Source organism: Athene cunicularia (assembly GCF_003259725.1).
Source record: "Athene cunicularia isolate RWA chromosome 2 unlocalized genomic scaffold, athCun1 chr2_part1, whole genome shotgun sequence".
In the NCBI taxonomy this organism is placed as follows: Eukaryota; Metazoa; Chordata; class Aves; order Strigiformes; family Strigidae; genus Athene; species Athene cunicularia.
Window position 1 is genome coordinate 29930903 of NW_020799095.1, and position 25066 is coordinate 29955968.

Sequence of the window (25066 nt, forward strand, 5' to 3'; positions counted from 1 at the left end):
CTAAACCCAGGATAGTACATTTTTAATCCTCTAAGGATTTAGACTTAAAAGATTATTTTATGTTTTCCTTTTATGTAGTTAATGTAGAGCAGCTGACTACAGTAGTTTGCTATTCCATTGGTGGTTCTTGGTCTATGGTAAAAGGTAAAACACAGTAGCCGATACTGGAAGAACACAGCATGCATGTTTTAAACTGTTTATTTATAATCCTTCATACTGAATTTCTTTCCAAAGAAAAAAAAAAAAAGGAGGTATAGGAGAAAAAGAAAACTAATCCAGCAATGCATGTGCAAAAATATGTATACTTTTAAAGTTATGTAGCCAGAAACAGAGAGATTGGAAATTAATATAAATATCAGAAATATATTAGTTATTAAATGAAGACCAAAATACTTCAATACTTCCCAGTGTTCCGTGCAATATTTGGGTTATAGCTGAGCTTCACTGTAGCCTTCAGTGTCACTGGTGTTTTACTGCATAACCACCATGCCCATTAAAGAAACTGAAACTGCTATCTCAGTATGTCAGACTGGGAAGAGTAAACTAGGCCAATTAAAACATTTCTTCATAAAATAACTATGAGAATGCATTTGGTCACCTTAGATTCAACGTAACTTTATATTCAAACAAATGTAATAATGGGAAAAAAATAGGAAATATAAAATGGAAATAAAATTTAAAATAGCAGAAAATAACAAAAAATGGAAAGAAAACAAAAAGTTATTTTTATTAGTAGTACAAAAAGTAGTAAGAAATAAAAACTTTCTGGAAAAAAAGAAATACAAGTTGAAGGAAACTTTGAATCTGGTTATTATTAAATACCTCAGTGGTGGGTAGACATTTTTTTATTCTGTTAAAGAGACTGGCAAAAGTACCATCAAAAGTAGGGGTCTTTTCCAGACTGTTCAGATTTTTCAGTGAGAATCTCTTTTTGACATGTTCTATCCTGAACTTCCTTATTACATTTAAAGTCAAGAATCATTAAGTGTTCTGCACTAAAGAGGACTAATTTTTTTCTCACTTCATGAATAAACAGTGTATCCACTGAGAACTCATTCAAAAAGATTCCAAGATGAGTACAGATGGTTTATACTCATTTTAAACCCCTGTTAGGAGTTAATTCATTAACAAAAAAAAGAACAGATACTTCCACTCCCCTGCCCTCCACTTACAATAAGTATTTTCTTGAGAGGTAGGATATTCTTATATATGAATCAAGCTCTGAAGCTAGAGATCTCAAATAGAATATAGATTTTCATACTTGCTTTATAGCATTATATATTTTTTCCCCGTATCTCCTTCCACTGAAACAATGTTACTTTTGCTTTGATTACCTCATAATTTTGAAAGTTCAAAGTAATAGATGTATAATTAATTTTAGCATCATGTTTCTCCCTCTTTTAGGCAATAGAAGCTGAAGTTCCATCATCAGAAAAAGATGAGAATGCACTTAGTGTCAAAAAGAGTGAATCTGAACCAGAATTTGAAGAATCCTTAACAAAAGGATTGAGAAGACGATCAACTCGGAGAAGCATGAAAAAGCCAGGAGCACAAAATGATGATCCTGATGAGAAAACAAGTTCACCTGTAAGTATCTTTGTAGAGCTATTACTTTCTTTCTTCCTTGTATTAAAATAATAAAAAGAAATGTGCCATCAAGTAATTATTCATATTATTAAAAAGTATATCTTTTGACTTCCCCTGAGTAGATTCTGGGAATAAGAAACTGACTATTAATCTCTCTTTTTCTCTGTATATCTCCAAACACATACATGTTTGTCCTAACATAATTCTCGGTTTTAGGATGAAGAATTACCTCCAGCTTCATTTCTGAAAATTATGAAGTTGAACAAAACTGAATGGCCATACTTTGTAGCTGGAACTTCATGTGCAATTATCAATGGAGCTTTACAACCCGCATTTTCAATCATATTTTCAGAAATTATAGGGGTAAGTTTGAATAAAATATGCAAAAAACTATAAAGCCCACAAAATTTATTTCTAATAAGACTGGGACTTAATCACTATGTAATTAAGCTGAGTAGTGGGTGAAGCTGAAGAAATCTGAAGAATTATGTGAAACTTACAAAATCCTAAAAATCTTACTACAACCTGAAATTTCCTTGTTACACCTATAATCATATATAACGTATTCTTAAATTTGATATGAATGCAAATAACTTCCAAACATAATTATTGAGAAAGATGGGAGTATTTTAGATTATTAGTTGATTAAAAAGGTATTGTTTTAAATATTATTTTATAGATTTTTTCAGAAACTGACAAGACCATTTTAAGAGAAAAGAGCAACTTATATTCAGTGCTGTTTTTAGTACTTGGGATCATTTCCTTTTTTACTTTCTTTTTTCAGGTATGTTTTATTATTTTAGCTTTACTATAACTGTTCATCATGTTTAAGAAACCAAATCTGAAATACATTAAGAATTTGTGTCTTCTTAATACGTGTTTTCAACTCAAACCAGAACCTGCATTTATGGTTCTAGATGTGCCTTGTACTGTATTGAATCTTTTTTGACCTATAGCTTCTCATATGTTAGAAACCATCCAATCTATTCTGATCTCTTAACTTCAGAAATTCGCCTCTTCTTCACCAGTCAAACACATCTCAGCATGAGACTTGGGATTCTCTCACTCTTTCTTCCATTGCTACCTAACAGTCAATCCCTCTAGCCTTTACACTACACCACTTGCCTCTTTACTCTCAAGCCCTCCTATTTGAATCTGTTAGTATTTAAAAATCTACCAATCTTACCAGCCTTAGCTCTCCCAATTTTTTACTCCGTAGCCCCTTCCTCATTCAAGTCTTATGTGAACCCTTCCAAAGATTTCCAGGCCCAGTTCGTCAAGTAACACCCATCATGCTGATATTCAACTTCTCCTGCTTAAATACTAATGGATGAACAGTAATACCTCATCCTGTGCTCTCACTGATCTCTACAGCCATCTCAACTTTTTAAAAAAAAGTATTTCACCCTGATTCTTCTATGGATCTAACTGCTACAATAGTACCACAGTAAAAAAAAAAAAAAAAAAAAAAAAAAAAAGTAGCAACTTTGGCATTTAAATATTTTCATATATAGTCTGCTTTATACTTTCTGAATATGTTTGTATAGTTTTATCCATTAAATGAGCCTACACAGTGAAATAATAAAGTACACTTGGAACAGCAGCATAAACAATCTCTTGCAAAAACCTCCTGGTTTATTTATGGAATTGTCTTGTTGCATATGCATGCAAGAAGGCCTTGAGTATAGAAGGCTGGGTTGTAAGTGGCTATGACAGGTTTGCTGAATTTATAAATGTTCCTGTAATGTTTTAAATATGAATGGGAAGCGTTCACTGAGATGTAACACCCACAAATTGGTGAGAATAAAAAAAAAATATTAAAACATTCTATAAATCTCTTTATATAGTGACCATTCTCTGATGTTCTTTTCTGTTTGTTTATTTTTTCTAAGTCATATATCTGTGCAAATTTTACAGTTTGCTGTAAATGTGTTTATCTGAGAGTATAAAAGCACAGCAAATATAATGATCAAAATTACCTGAGAAATATTTGCTAATTGGAATATACCATAATAATTTTTCTTAGTAGTGCATAGCACAGTTGCATCTGTGGCTTGTATTTTAAGACTATTAATTTCACAGATGTAGATTCCAAACAATTTATATTTGTAATCACATAAAGGTGTTAGTGAGCTAAACAAGCTAATTATAAACACTGATGTCATACTAAAATGTAGGGTATTTTCCCAAAATTTTAACTAGTATATTCCTTTTTGTAACTTGTTAAATTGATTCGTATATATGGCTAAAAATATGTTAAAGTCATTATAAAACATCACTTCACTTATGTGTTACTGCTGATAGCTATGTCAGGTTGAGTTAGGATCCCAGAGGAGAAATCTTCATTCCATTGGAGTCAATGGGAAATTTGCATTTGACTTCAGTGAACCCAAATTGCCTTATGAAGTCTTAAAATGAATGGCCTAAAAGCCACTTGTTTATATCTGACCTAGATCGACTCAGGTAAAAATGAATTCAGAAGATTGGTTAGTGATGTTTTCCTTGAAACTTGGTGGTGAAGCAGTGCTGGGAAATATCGCTATGCTCTCTGTATTTTTTTGAGAAATAATATTTGAATGCCTGTATTGTGAACTTACTATAATTTATGAATATTAAACTTTTTTTTTTTTTTTTTACATTTGCTTTGCGCAGTCAGGACTGCAATATTTTATACTTTGACATTGTAGAGACAACGTATCTAAAATATTTATTGAATAAACATAATGCAATAGTATGTTAAGCATTGTACTTTTTCTCAAACAGGGTTTCACATTTGGCAAAGCTGGAGAAATCCTTACAATGAGGCTTCGATTCATGGCATTTAAAGCAATGCTTAGACAGGTAAAGATGATAAATATATTAAAAGTAATAAATAAAGGTAATATCATAAAATAACCGTATTCTACATTATTCTATAATATTATGCCTTGTCTACAGAGAATATTCTTTAAATCAGTATAGCAACCAATTTGGTTAGTGACATGCTGTTAAGCAAAGTATCCTTAGAGGGAGAGTCGTAAATCAATACAAGAGCTTTTTACATACTTCTTGCAAGGACTTAGATTTACAGCCAGGTTACTATGGTCTGATGAGTTGATGTGCACCAACAGCATACCTTTAAATGTTCATTTACCTGCTTTGCTTTCTTGGTGCCCTTTCTCTCCTAAAAAACTGCAATGCAATGCAGTTCACATTGTAACTATTCACATGTCTGATTTAAATTGTAATACGTACAGAGATATTTTTATTTATTTCTTGAAGGTCTCTTTGAAAGAATTCTCAAATCTGTATTTGTTGTTTGTTAATACAGTAGTAAGATTGTATACTTAAATCTAAACTTTCAGGGAATTAAAATGTATTTCATAGTGGTTTTAAGTAATTCATGTAGTTATCTAAATTTGCCTTCATCTTGCATGATTTTAGAATCAGTATTTTAGATTGTCAAATATACAATATAATATTTTTGGGAGTATGTCTTACACATAAAGCTACATGTAGAGACAGAATTTGATTCCTATGAACATAACTATTTGCAATGCAGACAGAAGGTTGTTGTAGTCTGAAAAACTTTGATTTATAGATCAGCCTCACTTTAAAACTAATGAAAGAGCAAGCTTACAATTACTACATCACCAGATCTTCATTCAATGCATATCACACATGAAAGTTTAAATCAGATATTCAGTCACATGGTCAATAAATTATAAACTGTGTACCTGACCCCAACAATTAACTTTGATCAGATAGACTAGTTCAATTTGTGGGGTTTTTTTGGTTTGTTGTGTTTGGGTTTTTTTTTTGGTCTCATAGCTTCAAAATAGTTTGTTGAAAATGGTCAGTGTTAGGTTAATGGTTGTACTAGATGATCTTCAAGGTCTTTTCCAACCTAGACTATTCTGTGATTCTATGAAAATAAGCCTCTTCAATCTGTGGAGACACAAAGCAATGAATTGGGAATTTTTACCTTGAAAATGCTTTACACTTAATTCATTGCCAAACAGTTTTGCAGTTCTGAAGGAGTGTGATTGAAGAGTCATCTCCTCCAAGCAGATGTGGTTTCAGCAATAGCAGAGGAGGATAAATTTTGTGTTTGGTAATCTGTCAGATTGCTCTCCTTCCTTCTCAGCAGTGACACTGTACACATCAGATCATCTACAAACATACACCTTTTTTTCCAAAAATATTTATTGTGCAATGTAGGAATTAGACCAATAAATATGCAGAGCTGATGCACTGGCTATATACAGTCTTCTGATACTGAGCTCAGTTATATGAAGTAGACCTCAGTTTTACTTTGCAGTTTATATGAAATGTCCAAAAAATGGTCCTAAGAAAAATGTTTCTTATTGTAGGACATGGGGTGGTTTGATAATTCTAAAAATAGCACTGGAGCATTAACTACAAGACTTGCTAATGATGCCTCACAAGTGAAAGGAGTAAGTAAAATTTTGGTTTGGAATTTTTCATATTTGGTTTACTATGTAGTAAAGTTGAAGCTTGGCTTGACTGGTTGGATAACAGTCTTGACTTTGACAACTAAAATTTACTATGAAACAACAACTGGTATAGAATGTACTAATGTGTTTTATAACAACAATGGTAATATATGTTTACAAAATAATTTCCAAGTAAACCTTTTTCTAACTTTACTATTGTTCTGTATTGTGATCTTCATTATTACACAAATTAATTGGGAATCTCTTTATCTAAGAAGTCTGTTTAGAGATATCTTATTTACCTAAAGATATGCATCTAAATTTGTTCAGTTTGTGACCTCCTGCTATTTTTTTATTGTACAGATTCCTTATATGAAAAAAATGACACATAGTAGCAATATACATATATAGTAGCAATATTTTTCTTGTTATTTTTTGGAGATTCTTTAGAAGTAATTTTTGAACTTTCAAGGGTCTGTAATATTAGGCTAAAGAGCACTTAATGTAATTATTCATATATGCTTAAGTAAATTTTTACTGCTACATGAAGTTATGTGCTTTTTTTTTTTTTTTTCTGAATTGAGTAGTTCTATTGTACCTTTTGTTTTATTTCCATAGTAGAAGTTAAACTTTTAATTTTTTTTCCTTACTGGGCTCTGTGTGATGACTTATAAAGCTAGCCGCATGATCTACAAAATGTGACAGATTTTAATTTTAAGCTGTAAATGTAAATATGTGATAAGGTTAAAGTCAGTGCAGCTTCAAGAGCAGAATTTAGAAACTGAAGTGCAAATTTAAGTAGTCAGAATATGGGGACAGAAAAATGTGATAAATATTTTTTTTTAAAATCGTTTAAGAAATTCCCATTTTGAAAAATAGAAAAACTGAGTTAAGACTTTCTAAATAGTCTTTTGAGAATCAGGAATATTACAGATGAAAATGCTCTTCTTATTTAAGATGCAGTTACTTTAGCAAGAAATGTCTTTTTAATTCCTCCAGGCAACTGGTGTCAGACTGGCATTAATTTCCCAAAACATAGCTAACCTAGGGACTGGAATTATTATATCATTAATTTATGGCTGGCAGCTGACACTGCTACTTTTAGCTGTTGTGCCAATCATTGCAGTGGCAGGAATGATTGAAATGAAGATGTTGGCTGGGCATGCTAAAAAAGATAAAGAAGAGCTGGAAGCTGCAGGAAAGGTGGGTCTAGAGAATTTTATCTATTTCTATTTAATGTATACAGTCATGTTTACCAAAGCTTTGTTGATGGATGCATTACTTCCAAATATAGAACATATCATAATATGTAACTTCTAGAGACAGCCAGAATCTATGCAGTTACACTAATAGACCTACAGAGCATAACACTTCTTCAATAATAATTGAAGACTTCTGTTATTAACCAATATTTATTTTTCATAATTGATAAACCCTAGAATGTGCTAACCACTATTCAGGCACATTTTTTTCTTCCTGTTCTGATCATCTCTATTTTCCTTATTTTGTAAAACTTTTCATTTTGACATTCTGACATTCTCTTTTTTCTTTTCTGTCATCCCTTTTTGGCATGCCATCTGTCTTACATATATTATACTGCTCTTTTTTTTTTCCCTCTTTCATCTTATTAATGTTTGCAGGGATAATATGTATCTATCCACTGGTTTCTGAGTCTGTTTGCCATTCCTTTATTTCTTGAGTGGAAGAGAAAGACAAGAACTGAAAAGCAAGAAGGCTAGACTCTTGTTTAAGAAATTAGATGAAGGCATTTAATGTCACTTCATTCCAAAAATCCTTTTGGGACAGAACAACTATTTCATCACTTCCCAGATATTGCTTTCTTCAAGGTAAAACTTTTCTAAAATCCCTTCCTATGTCCTACTGTTTTTAAAAGTTGTTGAGAAAAGAATAATTCATGTAAGGCCGTGCGCATAAGGAATGGTATTAATCTTGAGATTTGGTGTTTAAATGTATGTATCTGCATATGTGCTAGCAGTCTAATGTCCCCTTATAGTTACTGGAGATGCCATAGCATCTGGGTGGCCTCCAGATGTCATTTAAGAAGGGTATGAGTCTACTCTATGTTCTGTGTCATATCTGCCGTGCCTTACCCAAATGTTTTGAGTACCCTAGAGCATTTCTAATAGCACAAGTTACCTGGATGTGGGCAACTGAGTTACAGTCCTTCCTGCTCCACTCCTGGAAAAAGAGACTAAGTAAGCACATAGTGCCTAAGCAGCTGAATTGCTTTCTAGTTCTGTTGACTACACTTGTAGTTTAGACACCTACATTCAGTTGTCTTAATCTGGATCTGTTATCCAACCCCCCACCCCAGTAACTCCTATTTACTAAATGAATTTTATTTCCTTCCATCATGTTTGTAGATAAAGTTGCTGGAAAACATTTTTGTCCCTCCAAGTCCACAGGAAATTGTGCATAATGATCTTTCCCTGGGCTTTTTTGTACAAGCCAAAGGATGCATTTCATTTCCTTTCAGCTGACTACATTTCTTCTGCTTCTTCTTTCTAATTAATGGTTGAACATTTATTTCATATTGTTTTGCTGTAAGATATAACAGAAAAAAAATGACAATTCTTGGAATAGGCACTAGAGACTTTCTTAATGCATCAGATTGTGAAGAATTAGCACAGGTGTTACAAAAATTTATGATTTTTTTGAAAAGCTTGAGAAAATACTTTATTTTCTTAGCAATATATGAGTTTCCCCTTTCAAGGTCACCTAAGCAAGCACTAGAGTACAGGTATTTTATTCAATTACCAATTTTTTAAAAATCAGTTTCCTTCAGTTAAAATGGGGTTCTACCTGGAAAATTAGCTTTCTGCTGAACTTACATTTCTGACAAAAGATGACTACTCCTTTGAGTATTGGTGAGACAATGTAACTAAGAAGAATAAAATCTATTTAGTGTCTTTGTTATCATTAACATTGTGTATGACATTCAAATCAATGAATTAGTCAATGTGTAAATTTTCAAACAGTGGCACAAACTTTACTGAGGCTATAAGATAATTATATCCCTATATTTTAGAGCAAAGATAACAGTACTAGAGTTTTAAAATCTTTGGTAACAGTTAATGAAGAAAAGTGTTTTCAGGTCTATGGTTTAGATAACTTAGATAAAAATAGATAAAACTTAGTGGGATGTGGAGGTTATTTTATTTTCTGTTTTAAACTGTAGGAATTTGAACTGTATGGTGAATAGCCATGACTGGTGTCCTGTAAAGACATAATATATAGCAACACTTTTCAGAACAATTTCATTCTGTTCACAGAATCAAAATCATAGAATTAGTTGCATTGGAAGAGACCCATAAGGATCATGGAGTCCTGCTTGCTGCTTCTCGCACGACTACTAATCCATATAACTAAGCATGTTGTCTAGACACTCCTTGAATTCTGACAGGCTTGGTGCCATGACCACTTCCCTGAGGAACATGTCCCAGTGATTGGCCACCCTCTCTGAAAAATCTTTCCCTAATGTCCAATCCGAACTTCCCCTGACACAGCTTCATTCCATTTCCTCTTGTCCTGTTGCTTGGTCACCAGAGAGAGGAGATCAGCACCTCCCTGTCTGCTGCCCCCCTTGAGGAAGTTGCAGACTGTGATGAGGTCACCCTTCAGCCTCTCTTCTCTAAGCTGAACAAGCCAAGTGACCTTAGTTTGCTCCTCATAATCCTGCCCTCGAGACCATCTTGGTCACCCTCCTCTGGACACACTCTAATATTTCAATGTCCTTCTTATATTGAGGTGCCCAAAACTGCACACAGTACTCAAGATGAGGCCGCAGCAGTGCAGTGTAGAGTGGGACAATCACATCCTTCAACCACCTAGCTATGCTGTGCTTGATGCACTCTAGGACATGATTGCCCCTTTTGGCTGCCAGGGCACACAATTGACTTGCCAACAACCCAAATCTCCAGATCTCTTTTTATGGGGCTGCTTTCCAGACTCTCATCCCATAATTTGTATGTATAACCAGGATTACTCTCTCCCAGGTGCAGAATCTGGCTCTTACTCTTCTTAAATTTCATATGGTTGATGACTGCCCAACTCTCTAGTCTATACAGATCTCCCTGTAAGGCCTTTCTACCCTCAAGGGAGTCCACAGCTCCTCCTAATTTAGCATCATCGCCAAACTTGCTTAGTGTATATTCAACTCCTGCATTCAGACCATTTATAAAACATTAAAGAGTACTGGCCCTAAAACTGAGCCCTGTGGAACCCCACTAGTAACTGGCCACCAGTCAGAACGTAGCTCCGTTTACTGTAACACTTTGAGCCTGACCTGCCAGTCAATTATTCACCCAACATATTATGACCTTGTCTAGATGTATGCTGGACATTTTGTCTGGAAGGGTAGTGCAAGAGACAGTGTCAAAAGCTTTGCTAAATTAAAAAAACCACACATATACTGGTTTCCCACCCACCCAAGGTGGGTGACCTTGTCATAGAAGGAAATGAAGTTAGTTAAGCAGGACTTTCACCTTGTGAACCTGTGCTGGCAATGACCAATGACTGCATTGTCTCTCGAGTGTTTTTCAGTAACTCCCAGAATAAACTTCTCCATGATTTTATCAGGCATTGAAGCGACGCTGACAGGCCTGTTGTAGTACAATAGCTTAATTAAAAGTGCTCATGTACTTTTCATGAACCCTGAAGCTTCTCTCCTGCTTTTTGTGTAAGTGCTTAGTTCAGAAATCATTGTGCAGAACAGAGTCTTTGCTGACTACTAGACATGAGCTGAAAACAGGGAGTTCAAGGAACTAGGTCCAGAGAAACACAGTGTTCCAAAGCACTGTTTCTCATAGCTTTATGGAAAATATGAGCCATGTAATACACCAAATGCAGCAACAATATTATGTCAAATCAATGCATATCTATTCTATGCTTTCTAAAATTAAAATGTAAAATGATGTTAAGATTGAACTTTTATAAGTTTTAGGATGTTAAAAAACATCGCCATCTCTTGTGAAAAAAAACACCTCTCGTCTCCCCAGATTCAAATGTTCAGATACAAAGAATCAGTGGACTACAACACTTGTTGGGAAAACCCAAGAACAAATAGAAACAGTGCTGAAAAACCACCATCACTATGTAAAGCCCTTCTTTTATAATCTAAATTTCCTTGAATATAAATATGCAAGCAGATGTATGTGTTTGTTCACCTTTTTCTGGGCAGACACCATCTAATGGGTAGCTTCAGATTTATATCTTGAGTTATCTATAGTACTGTGATCTTGTACCCCAGGGCCAACTTGTTCTGGTTATTAAGGTGAATCTTGATATACTTTCCTTTGGTTATGTTTTCCCTTGACCATACTTTGTGGTCTTTCTTAGACTAAAAGCATAAAGCATGAAAAGTATATTTCAGCAAAATATCATAAAGCCTTGAGGGTCTTCTGTAGACAAGTTCTACAAAAGTCTAGCTACATTACTGTTGGCATTGTCCATATCAATTTCTGGCTAAAGTATACTTTCTTGTACATACTGTTCTCTGACTTATAAATGGACTTATTATTGTGCACTTGTACAGTATCTAATTTCATAAGTGAGCTGTCCTGCTAAATACCCATCCTTAGAAATAAGACTGGTTGGCAACTGAATAGAGTCTAGATATAGGTGTTCAATACTATTTGAGATGCATTAGGAAATTGAAAACATCCATCCCTATGGGTTTGTCGGGTATAATACAGTACACATGGGAATCCCAAAACAACAGCAGTTGTGGTCAACTGGAATACCCAACATACCACACACTGCACTGGAAGCAATGCGTAGGTCATGCATGCAAGCCCAGTGTTTCAGCCAGAGTTGAATAGAGGGATGCGTCACTAGTTCTGGTGTCTAAAGAGATGTGATTGTTCCAGGAGTCTTCTGTTAGCCATCATCCTCTTCTACATGCATATGGACTGAATTGACCATACAGGCTCCTAGCCTCACTGTGTGGTCATTGACTAAGACTTTATAGGCACCTACATAGGCTTAACAGACTACATAAAAGCCTTGAATCAGTTTCTCCCATGTAGGCGTACATCTACTGACTTCAAATGTTGCTAGGTACTTTTGCGTATGCAAATGACTCATTTCTAAAAAAATCTGCAAGCTTAAAGAAGGTATCATTGGTCAGATCAAATATTTACTGCGGAGATCTAAGTTAGGCTCTAGGCACATAAGTAACCTGGTCATTCTGATTATAGCTGAAACTCACTGGACTGGAAGTTGAATGCCGAATTACCATTTTTCTTATTGAATATCTTCTCCATAATTGTCACTGCTGTCTAATGGTTTTTCACTACTTATTTGGAGGACATTAAAGAGGTCTTATCAGAAATCTCTGAGCATCATCAGAAAATCTCACTGTCATTTAAAAAAAAAAAAAGTAAAATGCTTACTTTGATATTAAAGGTCCATGATTTTAATAACAATCGTAAACAAAAAATTACATTCTAGCAGAATCTTTTTATTAGTTTAGAATAAAGAATTGCAACATAATCTTAATTTTTGATTAAAACATTTGTGTTTCTATTGCAGGTTGCCACAGAAGTCATAGAAAATATTAGAACAGTTGCTAGTTTGACGCGAGAAAGAAAATTTGAGTTGATGTACGGAGAGCATTTGCAAGTACCATACAGGTATAATAAAAATAACTAAACTAAAAATAATTACAAACATTTCCTTGGGCAAACATTGATTTTTTTTGTTGGTAGTGTGTATGATTTAATGTATAATTTAACTGCCTCAGAATTAATGTAAATATTTTGCATATTTTTTATTAACAAATGCAACCACCAGACAAGATTTTTGTTCTTTGATTTAATTAATTTTCTGTGATAAAATTGGTATCTTCTATTGCAATGTCACTTGGTTTGGAAAAATGTTAGTTTTAAGTGAGCTTTGGAAGTCATCTAATCTAACCTCCCACCTGAAGTGTTTCAGATATTTAATTAAAAACTTTTTAATATAAATTGAATATTGCATCAAGCCGTCCTTGAAAGTATGAATAGAATTGAAAACATTTGAATAATTATTTATCAGTTTGTGACTGGAAAAAAAAATCTGCCTGGAGTAAATCAAATTAAAATCTTAAAGTGAAAAACTGAAAAGATGCTGTCAATTAAATTTTTGTTTGTTCTGGAATGAAATGTTTAATATTCAGACATCCACGAGAAAAGTAAAGGAAATTATAGCATATGTACACAGATACAATGGTAGACAAGGAGGGATGCTGCTAATACATCCACCATAATAACTGAGTGGTTAGAGCACAGTGCAGGACATAAAAGATATCACTTAATTTTTTTTCTCAGGCAGCTAGGTTTTGGGTCCACATATCACAACTTTCAGTATAGTGCCTAACCATTCTCAGGGTTGACATTGGTGGGATTGCTCCAAGACTTTCATCTTAATGTTGTTCTAGTATAAATAAGAACTTATTATCCTATGGGTCAATTTGTCTGGAAGAGATAAGACATGTTTTTCAGTTAATGTTTCACTTTATGTTAAGCCATTGATTAGGCAAAGAGTCTCTATTTTATAAAAATTTAGCTTAGGCTTTCTGTTATACTGGATTAATGCACAGATCACCTATGTAAAAGAGAAGCCACAACAGCCTCTTAATCAAAAGAACCCACACTTGTGAATCTGGCTCCTGTTTATTTTGGTTTTTTTTTGTTTTTTTGTTTTTTTGTTTTTTTTTCCAGAAGGAACCATACAGTTGTGACTTAGTAATAGCATCAATAAAATGAAAATATTTTCTTTCTTTTATTCTGGTATCATTCATAGTTAAAGATTTTCTCTCTGCCTTGCTTTTAGTTATATGCATAGTTTTATCATCCCAAATCTAATTTCTGCATCATACTTGAAGGCTTAATCTTATTTGAGAGAGGAATTTTGACTGATTAAATTGAAAAGAAACAGATTCTACAATGTATAATATTGAACTCTTTAATATCTTTGTTATTTGGCTCACATAAAATTTCAAGAAAAAATGACACAAAAATTTGGCTTTGGCTGAAGGTGAGCTAACAGTTCTACTCCTTTTTTTTTTTCCCCTCTTACGTGACAACTCCATAGTACAATTTTACAGTAGTACAATTTCAAATGTGTTATTTGAGTCTTCAAATTGGTAATAATGGACTGAACTGTAAGTGTTTTAACACTCAAACTATGAGATGAAATACAATAATTATACATAACAGCTAAGGTGTCACCTTTTTCTGCACCCATATTCCAAGCTGTTCTTGGAAGTAAATACAATTCTGGAAAGAAAACTAACTTTCTCTTGGACACAGACTAATAAGAGACAAGGGAATGTGTTGTTTAAGCATGAGTACACTTCCCGTTCATAACAGTGTAATCTGAAGTCAGTTGCTTGGTTTTTGCATATTGGGACTTAAGTATGATTGCACATTTTTATGAAAATATGCATTCTTTCTTACAGAAATTCTGTGAAGAAGGCACATATATTTGGATTTTGCTTTGCCCTTTCACAAGCAATGATGTTCTTTACCTATGCTGGCTGTTTCCGGTTTGGTGCCTATCTAGTGGTAAATGGACACATGGAGTATAAGAATGTGTTTTTGTAAGTATCTCTTTTGCAATCTTTTATCTGTTGATCCAGACAATGATATTTATTTACTGCTACAGATATCATGAATCCATTGTGTAAGCTATGAGAGAACAGGCAAATTCTTCTTCTGTACTTAAATATAATGAAAGCATATTACAAAGTGAATACTCTAGGTGACTACAGAGTCTGAGCTGTTCAGATAGGCCTGATTTTGGTTTTCCTTTTCTGTATTTATTTGGCACTGTTATGTTTTTAAAGATTGAAACAGTATCCTACATGTCACTTTGTTTCTGCTCACCAATCTTATTGTTCATGTAGCTGTGAGGTCATCTATATATTTGAAACTCTGGGGTTTCAACCCCAAGCCCCAAATTAAGGCTGACGTATGGGTGATTCCCACAGCCCTTCACCAAGGGGGGGTGAGTTTGCCGTTAGGCTTCCCTCCAGGGTGCGGCCGGCCTGGCAGGGAGAGCCATTGGGTAAATGAGCCCCAGGTGTCCCACATTCAGTAAGCAAAGGTCAGGTGTCCCACTTAGGGATAAAAGCTGGGACCACTTGCAGGCAGGGGCAGTGTCTGTCAGTGAGGTGGATGCACTGTGCAGAGTTCTCTGTTGGGGAAGGACCTCCTGCCTCCCTGGGACTGGGCTCCAGTCAGGTCTGGCTTTTGTAAATGTGGGCTGTGGAGAGATTCAGTATGTGGCTTCCTTGGTCTGATGTGTTTGGCTTGTTGACTTTGTTATCTCCTGTCCCTTCTATGGGAGACTGCATTTCACCATTTATTCCACCTATTGTTGGTTGTGTGGTGGTGTTGTTGGGGTCAGTGGGATTGATGTTGATTATGTATAATCTGACTGCCTTGTTTGTACCCCCAGTGTTCACCCATGTACTGACCCTTTTGTATCAAATACAATTTGGTTATTGGTCCATCTTTATGCTGGCTGTGTCCTTTATGCTAGGCCTAATAATTGGCAAGACAATATTCTACAAAAAACATAGTTGTACTTGTTTACTGAAGCATAACAATAGTGTCAAAATCTTTTTAAGAATAGGCCATCGGTGTCTTTGTTATTTCTATGTCAGTTTTTTTTGTTGAAATATGAAATCTTCTCTAAGATACATGTTAAATAATTGGAGAACAGGATCCATAAGGTAGATGCTGTTCGCTGTAAGGGAAGGATCACTAAATTATTTTAGAAGACATTCTGATAAGAAGCTTTTTCACTTTAATGAACTAATTCTGTGTAGGAAATGGAAGTATGAACTATGAATGTAAGAACACTATGTAGAGTACTGTACATAATCAGGTGGAGCATTTTATTTTTAATTTAGACAGGTACTGCAAGTAAAATATGATTCTAATTTGCAGTATTCTTAGAAGGTATTTCTATTACAATCTAAAATTATACAAGGAATAATACAATTATTTTTCTCTAAGGGCACTTTATGGGTTTTTAAGGACAGAAACTGTACAAAAACTAAAGAAATAATTTTGAAATGATAGCTTATCCTTAGCTTCTTACTTGTATATTTTGGGTTTGTTATCACCATTTATCCAGTCATTTACTTTAATACTGAAGAGCCCCTATCATAACCAAAGTCCCATTCTTCTAGCTCATATATAAACTCAGAAGAAATATAATTTGTAATTTAAGAGCCAATAACTCAATATAGGCCTATGGAAACAAGTGTTAAAGAAAGAGATTCTACCAGTATGCATATCAGTGACCTCAATACCTAAGAAAAGCCCAATCATAACAATTTTTTGTTGGCAACTTGATGGAAGATAGTTAACACAGCTCCCTTTGACTGGAAGATCTTTGAAAGTGTCTGCATCCCATCTGGTAGCTGAACATCTCTAGACAGCTGGGTGAGTGAACTTCCAGTGGTTCAGTTAGATTTGGAAGGGATTGTCTGATCTAAAACTGTGTGAGTCCTCCTAGGCTGTTCAACTGCAGACTAAAACAGATTATATAGCTTTGAATATAAAAGATAAAAATTAATAGAAATTAATTAATTTCACTTTGCCTTAAAGCAAGCTAAGAGGTCTCATATGTCAATTACCATTTCTCAGTGATGAATAATCCTATGTTGTGTGTCAGTAATTAATAGCTGAGGACAGCAGGTTCTTAATACATTCTAATGTAGTTTGTAAAGATGCATCTACACTGACCATGAAAAAAACTAGACTAGTTTTCAACCTTTTTTGGTTTTGTGAGCTCTTCTATTTTTTCCAGCAAAGCTGTGAGAGCAAATTAAATCTTTACTGTCACCTTGTTACAGCCTTGATTTCTCATTTTCATTGATGTGTTAAAAATTAATCACTAACTCTGAGATAATTGAACCATAGCGAGGAAACCACAGCAACAGTAGAACAAGAATACATTAACAATTTTACCATCCGTTGACCACCTTCCTCCTAGCCCCAGCTGAGACTTAATATAGTTAACCAGTATTAATAATTAGAGAAATTAGTTCTAATAAGTAACCAAAACATTGAATTTGGAATGGAGGCTTCTTTATCTCACTTCATTAAAAGAGGATAAAAACAAATTTCTGGAGCTAAATGTGTAGTTAAAGCAATAATAGTTGGCTACTACTTTATCCTTTTTAAATTTAACCCCCTTTTTTCTCCAAGTAAAAGAAAGCTGACTGCAGCACCATTTCATTGTCCTTTCCTTTGTTGTCTGTTTATTGACTTTTTTTTTCCTGATTTCTTTTATAGAGTGTTTTCAGCTGTTGTTTTTGGTGCAATGGCATTAGGACAAACCAGCTCTTTTGCTCCAGACTATGCCAAAGCAAAGATATCAGCAGCCCACTTGTTTCTGCTGTTTGAAAGAGTACCTTCCATAGATAGTTACAGCGAGGAAGGAGAGAAGCCTGTAAGTAAGCCATGTGTAATGAGCAATATTATTTATTGACAATACAGACAGTAGTCTTCTCACTTCTTTCAAACTGATTTTTTTCCTTTCCATCTGATTCCTTCCTTATCTAATATATTCTTGAGACTTATCCAAACACAACATGGACCAATTTCTCTATCGTGAGTCCAGCCTTTGCCCACGCTGTCTAAAGGTTATTTGTTCTGAAAACCTAGTTAAGGTACAACTTGTGTGGAATTCAACCAGCAGAAATATGAGCATTTTCAAAATACTTCAGTGCTGTACTTGGATGTTATAGCTTCACAAAAAATCAGACCATAGAGTTAAAGTCAACATTTCAGCAAATGCAAAACTCTACTGATATCTGTGTGGGTGAAAAAAAGACTTCTGCAATTATATTTGAATCGTTTGTCAAATTGTCTTAAAGAGGTAACAGTGATACTATTTCAATTATAGGAAACATTTGGGGGAAGCCTAACAGTCAAAGATGTGGCATTCAACTACCCAAACCGACCAGAGGTCAAAATCCTCCAAGGTTTGAATTTAAAAGTAGAAAAGGGACAAACTCTGGCTCTTGTTGGTAGCAGTGGCTGTGGAAAGAGCACTGTTGTTCAGCTGCTTGAGAGATTTTATGATCCACTTGATGGAGAAATGGTAAGTGTTTTTGTAAGAATGTGTCAACATGTTAAGTGAAGGTGTGCTTATTGGGCTTTATGTGATGTGATAAAGTATAATATTTCTAGGTTTGTTTTTTTTTTAGTATTTTAAGTTAAAAACAAGCAGTGGCTTATCAGGATTTCTTATTTAAATGCGATGAATAATATAATGGAAAAAGTCCCAGTTGCCCACGTTATAATGAATTAATGAAACAAGATCTGTGTAGTAAAAATATGCCTGATCCACAGCCTAATGATATCTTTGAATTCAGAGCAGATTTCCTGAGGTTTTTATTTTAAGAACACTTTAGAAAATAAATATATGTATCTATTTCTGTATAATGTAGTAATAGAACATGCCATCTATGTTCTTTCCCAGAACAGTGAACACTAACAAAAATAATTTTTATCATAATTTTTACTTGTCAGAAATATATTTCAGAGTATGGCCACTTACCAAGCAATAGATTGTAAATACTTTTAGTAATTTTTGGTTTAAATACATTTAGGGTTTCCCACACTACTTATTCAGCAACTTAACATTATCTTTACATAATGGCATTGTTTATTGCTATTTTCTCCTTGAAGTAAATGTGCTCAGAGATATTGTTTTAAAAAGAACCCATACATTTTGGATTGGATTAGGTGACAATGAGAAGGATTTCAGAGCCTGTCTCTTCAGAGATACTCACAAAAAATAAGGTAGTGCTTAAATAAGACCTAGATGCAATGGGCAAGATTGTTCTGAGGTTGGAAATTCCAATACAGGTCCAGTGTGGCAAGCTAGTGTGCAGAAAGAAGCAGCATAGGTGCCCCAAAAGTTTAACAAAGTGCAACTTCATCACTAATGTCTTGATCTTGTATCCATAAATAATCAATAATGGTTTACTTGAAGGGAAAAGCACAGACCTCTGGCGTGGAGTGATGGACTAATTCACAAGCTGAGTTGCACTGTGAGCTGAGTGAAAAGAGTGTTTGCTTTAAAGCACTAATGGTCAGTAAAACAGCTGTTCATAACAGTGAGCACTATGATAGTCTGGTAAAGAGAGTAACTATGCCTAAAAATTGTGCTATTATGTTGGGTCCAAAATGCATAATTACTGAGTTCTCTAGCTTCGTCAGTGATTTTTTCATATCAAATAAGGAACAGGAATCAGACCTTAGCAGCCTGCAAATCCATTGGAATTCTAAGGAAAAGAGACAGCAAATACTTATGTAGTTGAAATCAATCCTCCTTTCTAGCTTTTTTCCCCTTTCCATCTACAGATGTAGAAATGCTGCCACTGATTTCAGTGGATTTTTAATCAGGTTCATTATGATCTCTTTCCTTTGAAAAATAATTATATTGGCTATAAATTGGCTGTTCTAGCACAAACTGTGTAATTACTAGATTAAACATGTCCAGAAGAAACCATGCTATGTAGGGGGTAGTTCTTTGATTATCCAGTTGATTATGACTCAACACAAAGCCTGAGCACTGTACTAGGTAATTCTAGTGGAGATGTAACAGACCTCCTAATGTTCTGGTATATTTGTGTTCAAGTTGATATAACTTGTAAAATTATGAAACTGTTCTATCCAGAAAATTTTTTTCTGTTGTCATTTTTCTAATAGACAATGATAAAAACTCAGTAGCCAAATTGAGCAGAAGTGTGACAGAGTTGCCAGTAAAGAAAACTGGCTGCAAATGACATCTTAAGGAATCCAGAAGTAAATTTGTCCATTATCAGGCATTACCTCACAATTAAACTTTAAAACTGGATGCTTGGTTTATAAGTGTGTGAATGAATGAACCCAATTCTTCTTTTATTTTAATGGAATACTACTGCCAATCTGTTCCTTCAGTAGGAATATGCAAAATAGAAAGCCATGTGACTGAAATTTAAAGTGTTTGGTTTCTTAGCTTTTTGATGGAAAAAATGCAAAGACACTAAATATCCAGTGGCTGAGAGCTCAGATTGGTATCGTCTCACAAGAACCAATCCTGTTTGACTGCACTATTGCTGAAAACATCGCATATGGAGATAACAGTCGGGAAGTGTCACATGAGGAAATTGTAAAAGCAGCAAAAGAAGCCAATATTCATTCCTTCATTGACTCTCTGCCAGATGTAAGTTGTTCCTTTTCTTTCCTACTCAGAACAAGGATGGCTTACTGTGGCAGGGAAAAGTAGTGTCCATTTATGATTCCCTGGGGTACAATAATTCTGAGATGTAAATAGATCTGAAACTGATTTTTATATCTTAATCTTTCGTAATTGTGTTTAACATAGTTATTTTTACTCTGGGAGACTCCATTGTCAGGTGGAGAGCTGAACATTTAGGAAATCAGGGAAGAAAATCCAAAATTATAACTCATTGAGAACTGGAAGTGTGGGGTGGGTTTTGTTGAAGTGAGTTGAACATTACTTTTTAATCTCTTATTTATCTCAAGCATATGTAAAAGACTCTGATAGACTGAAAGTTTCTTATGCATTTCTTTCAGTTATACCTAGTCAGAATTTAAATTTCTAGTATTCCTACAGTTCAAAAAGTTACTAATAAAGCTTTTCATATATATATATAAAACCTACACATAATAATGTAAGAATAAGCATCTTGGGTTAGGTGGAAGGTCTGCCATGCACAAAATCTTGTCCCAGGCAATGACCAGCAAGACATAAGTATTCAAAAAGTCTAAACATTTAATCAAATTTCCCATGAGTTCTCATTTAACTTTGCATAATTTGTGACTCTGAAGCTTCCTAAGATAGAAATCATGGGTTTTTATTTAGTTCTGTATGGATTTTTCTTATTTGGATTTGACAAATCAGTTTCTAACCTGTGTCAACTTGTATGCAAAATTTCATGAAGCAAGGAGGTTGCCATCTTAGTTGTATGTTGTATATATTCAACTTCAGGCTGTTAAACTGCTTTTTGCATTTCTTGAAAAAATATGAAGGCCAAAGCCCATGATTTTAGCAAAACTAATGACTTATCAAGATCTACTCTTTCCAAAACTTTGTAGAAAAATCTTGTGCTCTATAATGATGTCTTGTAAAACTTTGGTATTTGCAACCAAATATATAATACTTCAAAGACTACTGTGACCTACACCTGAGTTTATCCAGAGATCTGACTGGTCTGCCTGAACTGATATAACTAAATTAAAAGCATAACTGTCCAAAACTGTAGTATAAATATTGATAAAGTGTGTAAATGTCTATGTCTATATATAAATACAGTATATCATTTGGCCTGAAACTGACACATCTTACATATTGCTATTTTTTTCTTCAGGATGAATAAATGTGGGTTACAATAACTAATTGGTTAGAATGCTAGCATGGAATGTTTAAGGTCAGGGTTTGACCCCCCAGTATTGTTGTAGACTTCGACTGAGCTGTGATGTTCTACCTCCTGATGGATAATAATGTTGTTTTCCAACATTAGAGGGGTGGTTACTTTGATTTTATGTAGCTTGATGCTACAAAGAAGTCTCCTAGTGAAAGATCTATAGAACTGTAGTAGATAGAAATTCTGCTCATCTGTTTTCAGAGAGCTATTGGCATGGAATATGCAGTTTATGGATGGCTGGTATCAGGGTTGATATACTTAAATATACTTCAGGATCAATTTGTATTCATAGTCTGAACTTAACGTATTGTTTCTAGAAATACAATACCCGCGTAGGAGACAAGGGAACTCAGCTCTCTGGCGGTCAGAAACAACGTATTGCTATTGCCCGAGCTCTTGTACGTCAGCCTCAAATTCTGCTACTGGATGAAGCTACATCTGCCTTAGATACAGAAAGTGAAAAGGTAACTTAATTGTGAGCCAGTAGTCTGGAATCTAAATCCATGTTTGTTAGTATTATGATTATTATTTTCACTCCCAAAGATTAAAACCCAGCACTGGAAATATGGTACTTTATGCTAATTACATATTCATGCTAATAATAGACAAATATAAAGGTCTTAATCCTCCTTGCCAAAACCCCTTATTTTTCTGCATCTGTATGTCAGTAGAGAGATGGAAGTTGTAATGAAGAAGGCAAACTTTTTGCCTGGAATTCTTCAGGTTTCAGTTGGAAAAGTGCTAACAAAATTGAATCGGGAGGCACAGACTTTATTGTAGAAGCTGAAAAGATTGAAGATGCTACCAGAGAACATTCTTTTTTTTTTTTTTCTGGGAAACTGTCAAATCTTGCTTTCCCCATTGCTCTTCAGTCCTTGCTTATATATTTGTGGCTACTATGCAAACTTCCAGTGGAAAAATTGCTAGAACACTGAAATCCTGGTATAAGTACAATCTAACTGTACAAAATTAACACAGGTTCTACAAAAATACTTACTATTAAAGAAGTAAATATTGTAATATATTATCTGAAAAGCTCAAACCCTGTGGATTAAGATCTGATCATTCTAGGGATAAAACCTTAAGGTTTGAGGGGAAGATGCCATTAAATAATTCCAGGATTTTTTTGTTTTTTTTAATTATGTGCTAGTTAGGTACAGAAATTTCCTGTCTTATTTTATTCTGTGTTAATAAACATAAGGAATAAAGAAAGAATGTGGTGATTCTTATTAGTGCTTTTCTGTCAGTGCTAGCTTTAAAAAAAACATGATACGTGAGAGTCCCTGCAAAATCATAAGAATAATATGAAAGTAGTTTAACCGAGATTACTGACTTAACACCCGAAATAATTAATTGAAGGTCTCTGGAGGTCTTTAATCAGACCTCATCTTCAAACAAGGGACAATACTGAATTCAAACTAGGCTGCTTAGTGCTGTGTCCAGTAGGGTCCTTGAAAATCTCTAAGGACATTCAGCAAGCTCTGTTCCAATGTTTGTTTATCCTTGCAGTGAATATTTTTCTTATATCCAGCCAGATCTTCTCATCACAACTTATGACCATTTTCTCTTGTTCTCCTGCCATGCATCTCAGTAATGAGCCCGGTTCCATCCCATCCTTTTAGCTATCATGGCATCATCTGCTGTGACAGTTTTGACTCTGCCAACACAGGCTAATTCTTAAACAGGAAGCTGAATCCACAGATATTAATTTTCTCTCACTGTCATATCACAGTTTACTTCACAGATGACAACTGCCAGAATAGTTCACCTTTTGGTTTGTTCATTGCGCAGATTGTCCAGGAAGCGCTGGATAAAGCCAGAGAAGGTCGCACCTGCATCATGATAGCTCACCGCCTCTCCACCATCCAAAATGCTGACAAGATTGCCGTCATCCAGAATGGCAAGGTCGTAGAGCAAGGGACCCATCAGCAGCTCCTGGCTGAAAAAGGCATCTACTATTCTCTGGTCAATGTCCAAAGTGGGTCATGCAACATGTAAATTAAAGGCAGTACTCATCTCTGAATTGTCACTGTAATTATTTCAATACTGCTATTTTTGTCACTGTAATTATTTCAGTATCAATAGTCCGTCTTGATACTTTTGATTTTCTTCCTTCCTCTCATAAGTTCTATGAAAACAAGAAATACAGAAGTAAATATGTACCAGTTTCTCAGTACTAGTTTTCATTATTCAAACCACTCAACTATGTGGACAAAGCAGAGGCCTATTGCACTCATAAAAGTAGAAGCATGCTAAGCCAAATGTAATTAATATTAGCTTTCTTTGAACTCTGTCAAAATCACACTAATCATCAAGTATGTGCAGTAAACAACCTGTAAACATTTTCATGCTCAGTGAAAATAGGTTTGCTATTGCCAGAAAGAAACCTGAAGCCTAATCCTCACTGTGCCTGTGTAAGTCAGTTCTGGCCTCTTAGGCTTGTTACCAACTTGTTATGAGGACTTGCAGGTCAGATGGAACTTGATGCCAAGTATCTTGTTATGATGCGGAGTTTTAGCCTGGAATGACACCAAAGGCCTTTAAAATATGTGTGTATGCTGAAAACAAAAGTCTCGGAACTGTATCTCACTGATCAGTTAATGATCGTTGAAGAAGTGGAACCTTAAGATCTGGGAAAAGACCTCTAAGTATAACACAAAAGAAGAACAGATAAGAAAAAAACACAACTAATGGGAAGGCAAGGCACCTGCTGCAGCCTGGGAAAGTAGTATCTGCAAGTGTCCCAAAGTCTTACGTGTCAGAGGTCAAGGGCTAAGAAATCCCTAAAGACTGCAATATTTTACAAAAGGTGAAAATCTTGAATTGAAGAGGTGGAAGGAAGGCATCCTTTTCAATGTTGGCATCCTTCATTGAAGAGCTCTTGAACCTGATCACCCTGATGACTAAGACTCTCAAGGCTTGTAACCATCAGTACTAATTACATGGCATCAGATCTGTGGTACTGTATATTAGTTGCTAATTTAGGATGGTTGTTAAGGACTAACTGCTTTGAATATGTAGTAATAGTGATTAATAATTAAGAACTAATTAGCAATGTATATTGTTATTGAATCTATGCAGTAAAGTTTTTTTTAAGTTTGAAACTGGCCTGATTAATCAGTCTTCCACACTTCTGTCATAGCAAATTCTGATTATCTGAGATTTACATACATGATTTGTCCTATCTACATGTAGATATTTATACACACACAGCCTAACTGATAGGCAGTTCAGCTCATCAGTGTACTAATAACACTCTCAAGAATGTTGATTGATGCAGTCTAATTGCATTCCTCTTGAATCACTTACCTGTTTTCTTTTATTCCTGTCTTAGATGGAAAACCACTTTGACTAGCAAATTTGTTTCTGATATATGTATTACTTAATACAGTAAGGTTCTTGTCCATAAGTAAGGTTATCAGTCTGCACCATAATATAAATATTATACTTGCAGTTGTAAAAATGGAATAGATATCCTTTAACATTATAGTCTGGAGATTCAAGTGAGAACATACCTAGGTGGATTTTTTTACTAAATTCTGGGGTTTACTTTTTTGATTTTTAAAACTAGTTTTTACATATT

General features: G+C 34.6%; 1 protein-coding gene across 8 annotated transcripts in view; it reads left to right on the forward strand.

Moving 5' to 3' along the window:
- The window catches only part of ABCB1 (ATP binding cassette subfamily B member 1), a 117708-nt gene that overhangs the window by 35120 nt on the left and 57522 nt on the right, over positions 1–25066 (forward strand). For 3 of the 8 annotated variants that reach the window (XM_026842456.1, XM_026842453.1, XM_026842454.1), the window contains 13 exons: positions 1405–1587; positions 1804–1950; positions 2267–2371; positions 4351–4428; positions 5940–6023; positions 7023–7226; positions 12576–12676; positions 14485–14625; positions 17336–17492; positions 17949–18146; positions 20052–20258; positions 21801–21947; positions 23275–24595. In XM_026842456.1, coding sequence (XP_026698257.1) covers positions 1405–1587; positions 1804–1950; positions 2267–2371; positions 4351–4428; positions 5940–6023; positions 7023–7226; positions 12576–12676; positions 14485–14625; positions 17336–17492; positions 17949–18146; positions 20052–20258; positions 21801–21947; positions 23275–23481 — 1959 coding nt within the window. In that variant the 3' untranslated portion in view covers positions 23482–24595. Of the gene's footprint in view, positions 1–1404; positions 1588–1803; positions 1951–2266; positions 2372–4350; positions 4429–5939; positions 6024–7022; positions 7227–7663; positions 7871–12575; positions 12677–14484; positions 14626–17335; positions 17493–17948; positions 18147–20051; positions 20259–21800; positions 21948–23274; positions 24596–25066 lie in introns of those variants that run through there. The other 5 variants (XM_026842459.1, XM_026842457.1, XM_026842458.1 and 2 more) reach the window with 5 other exon arrangements.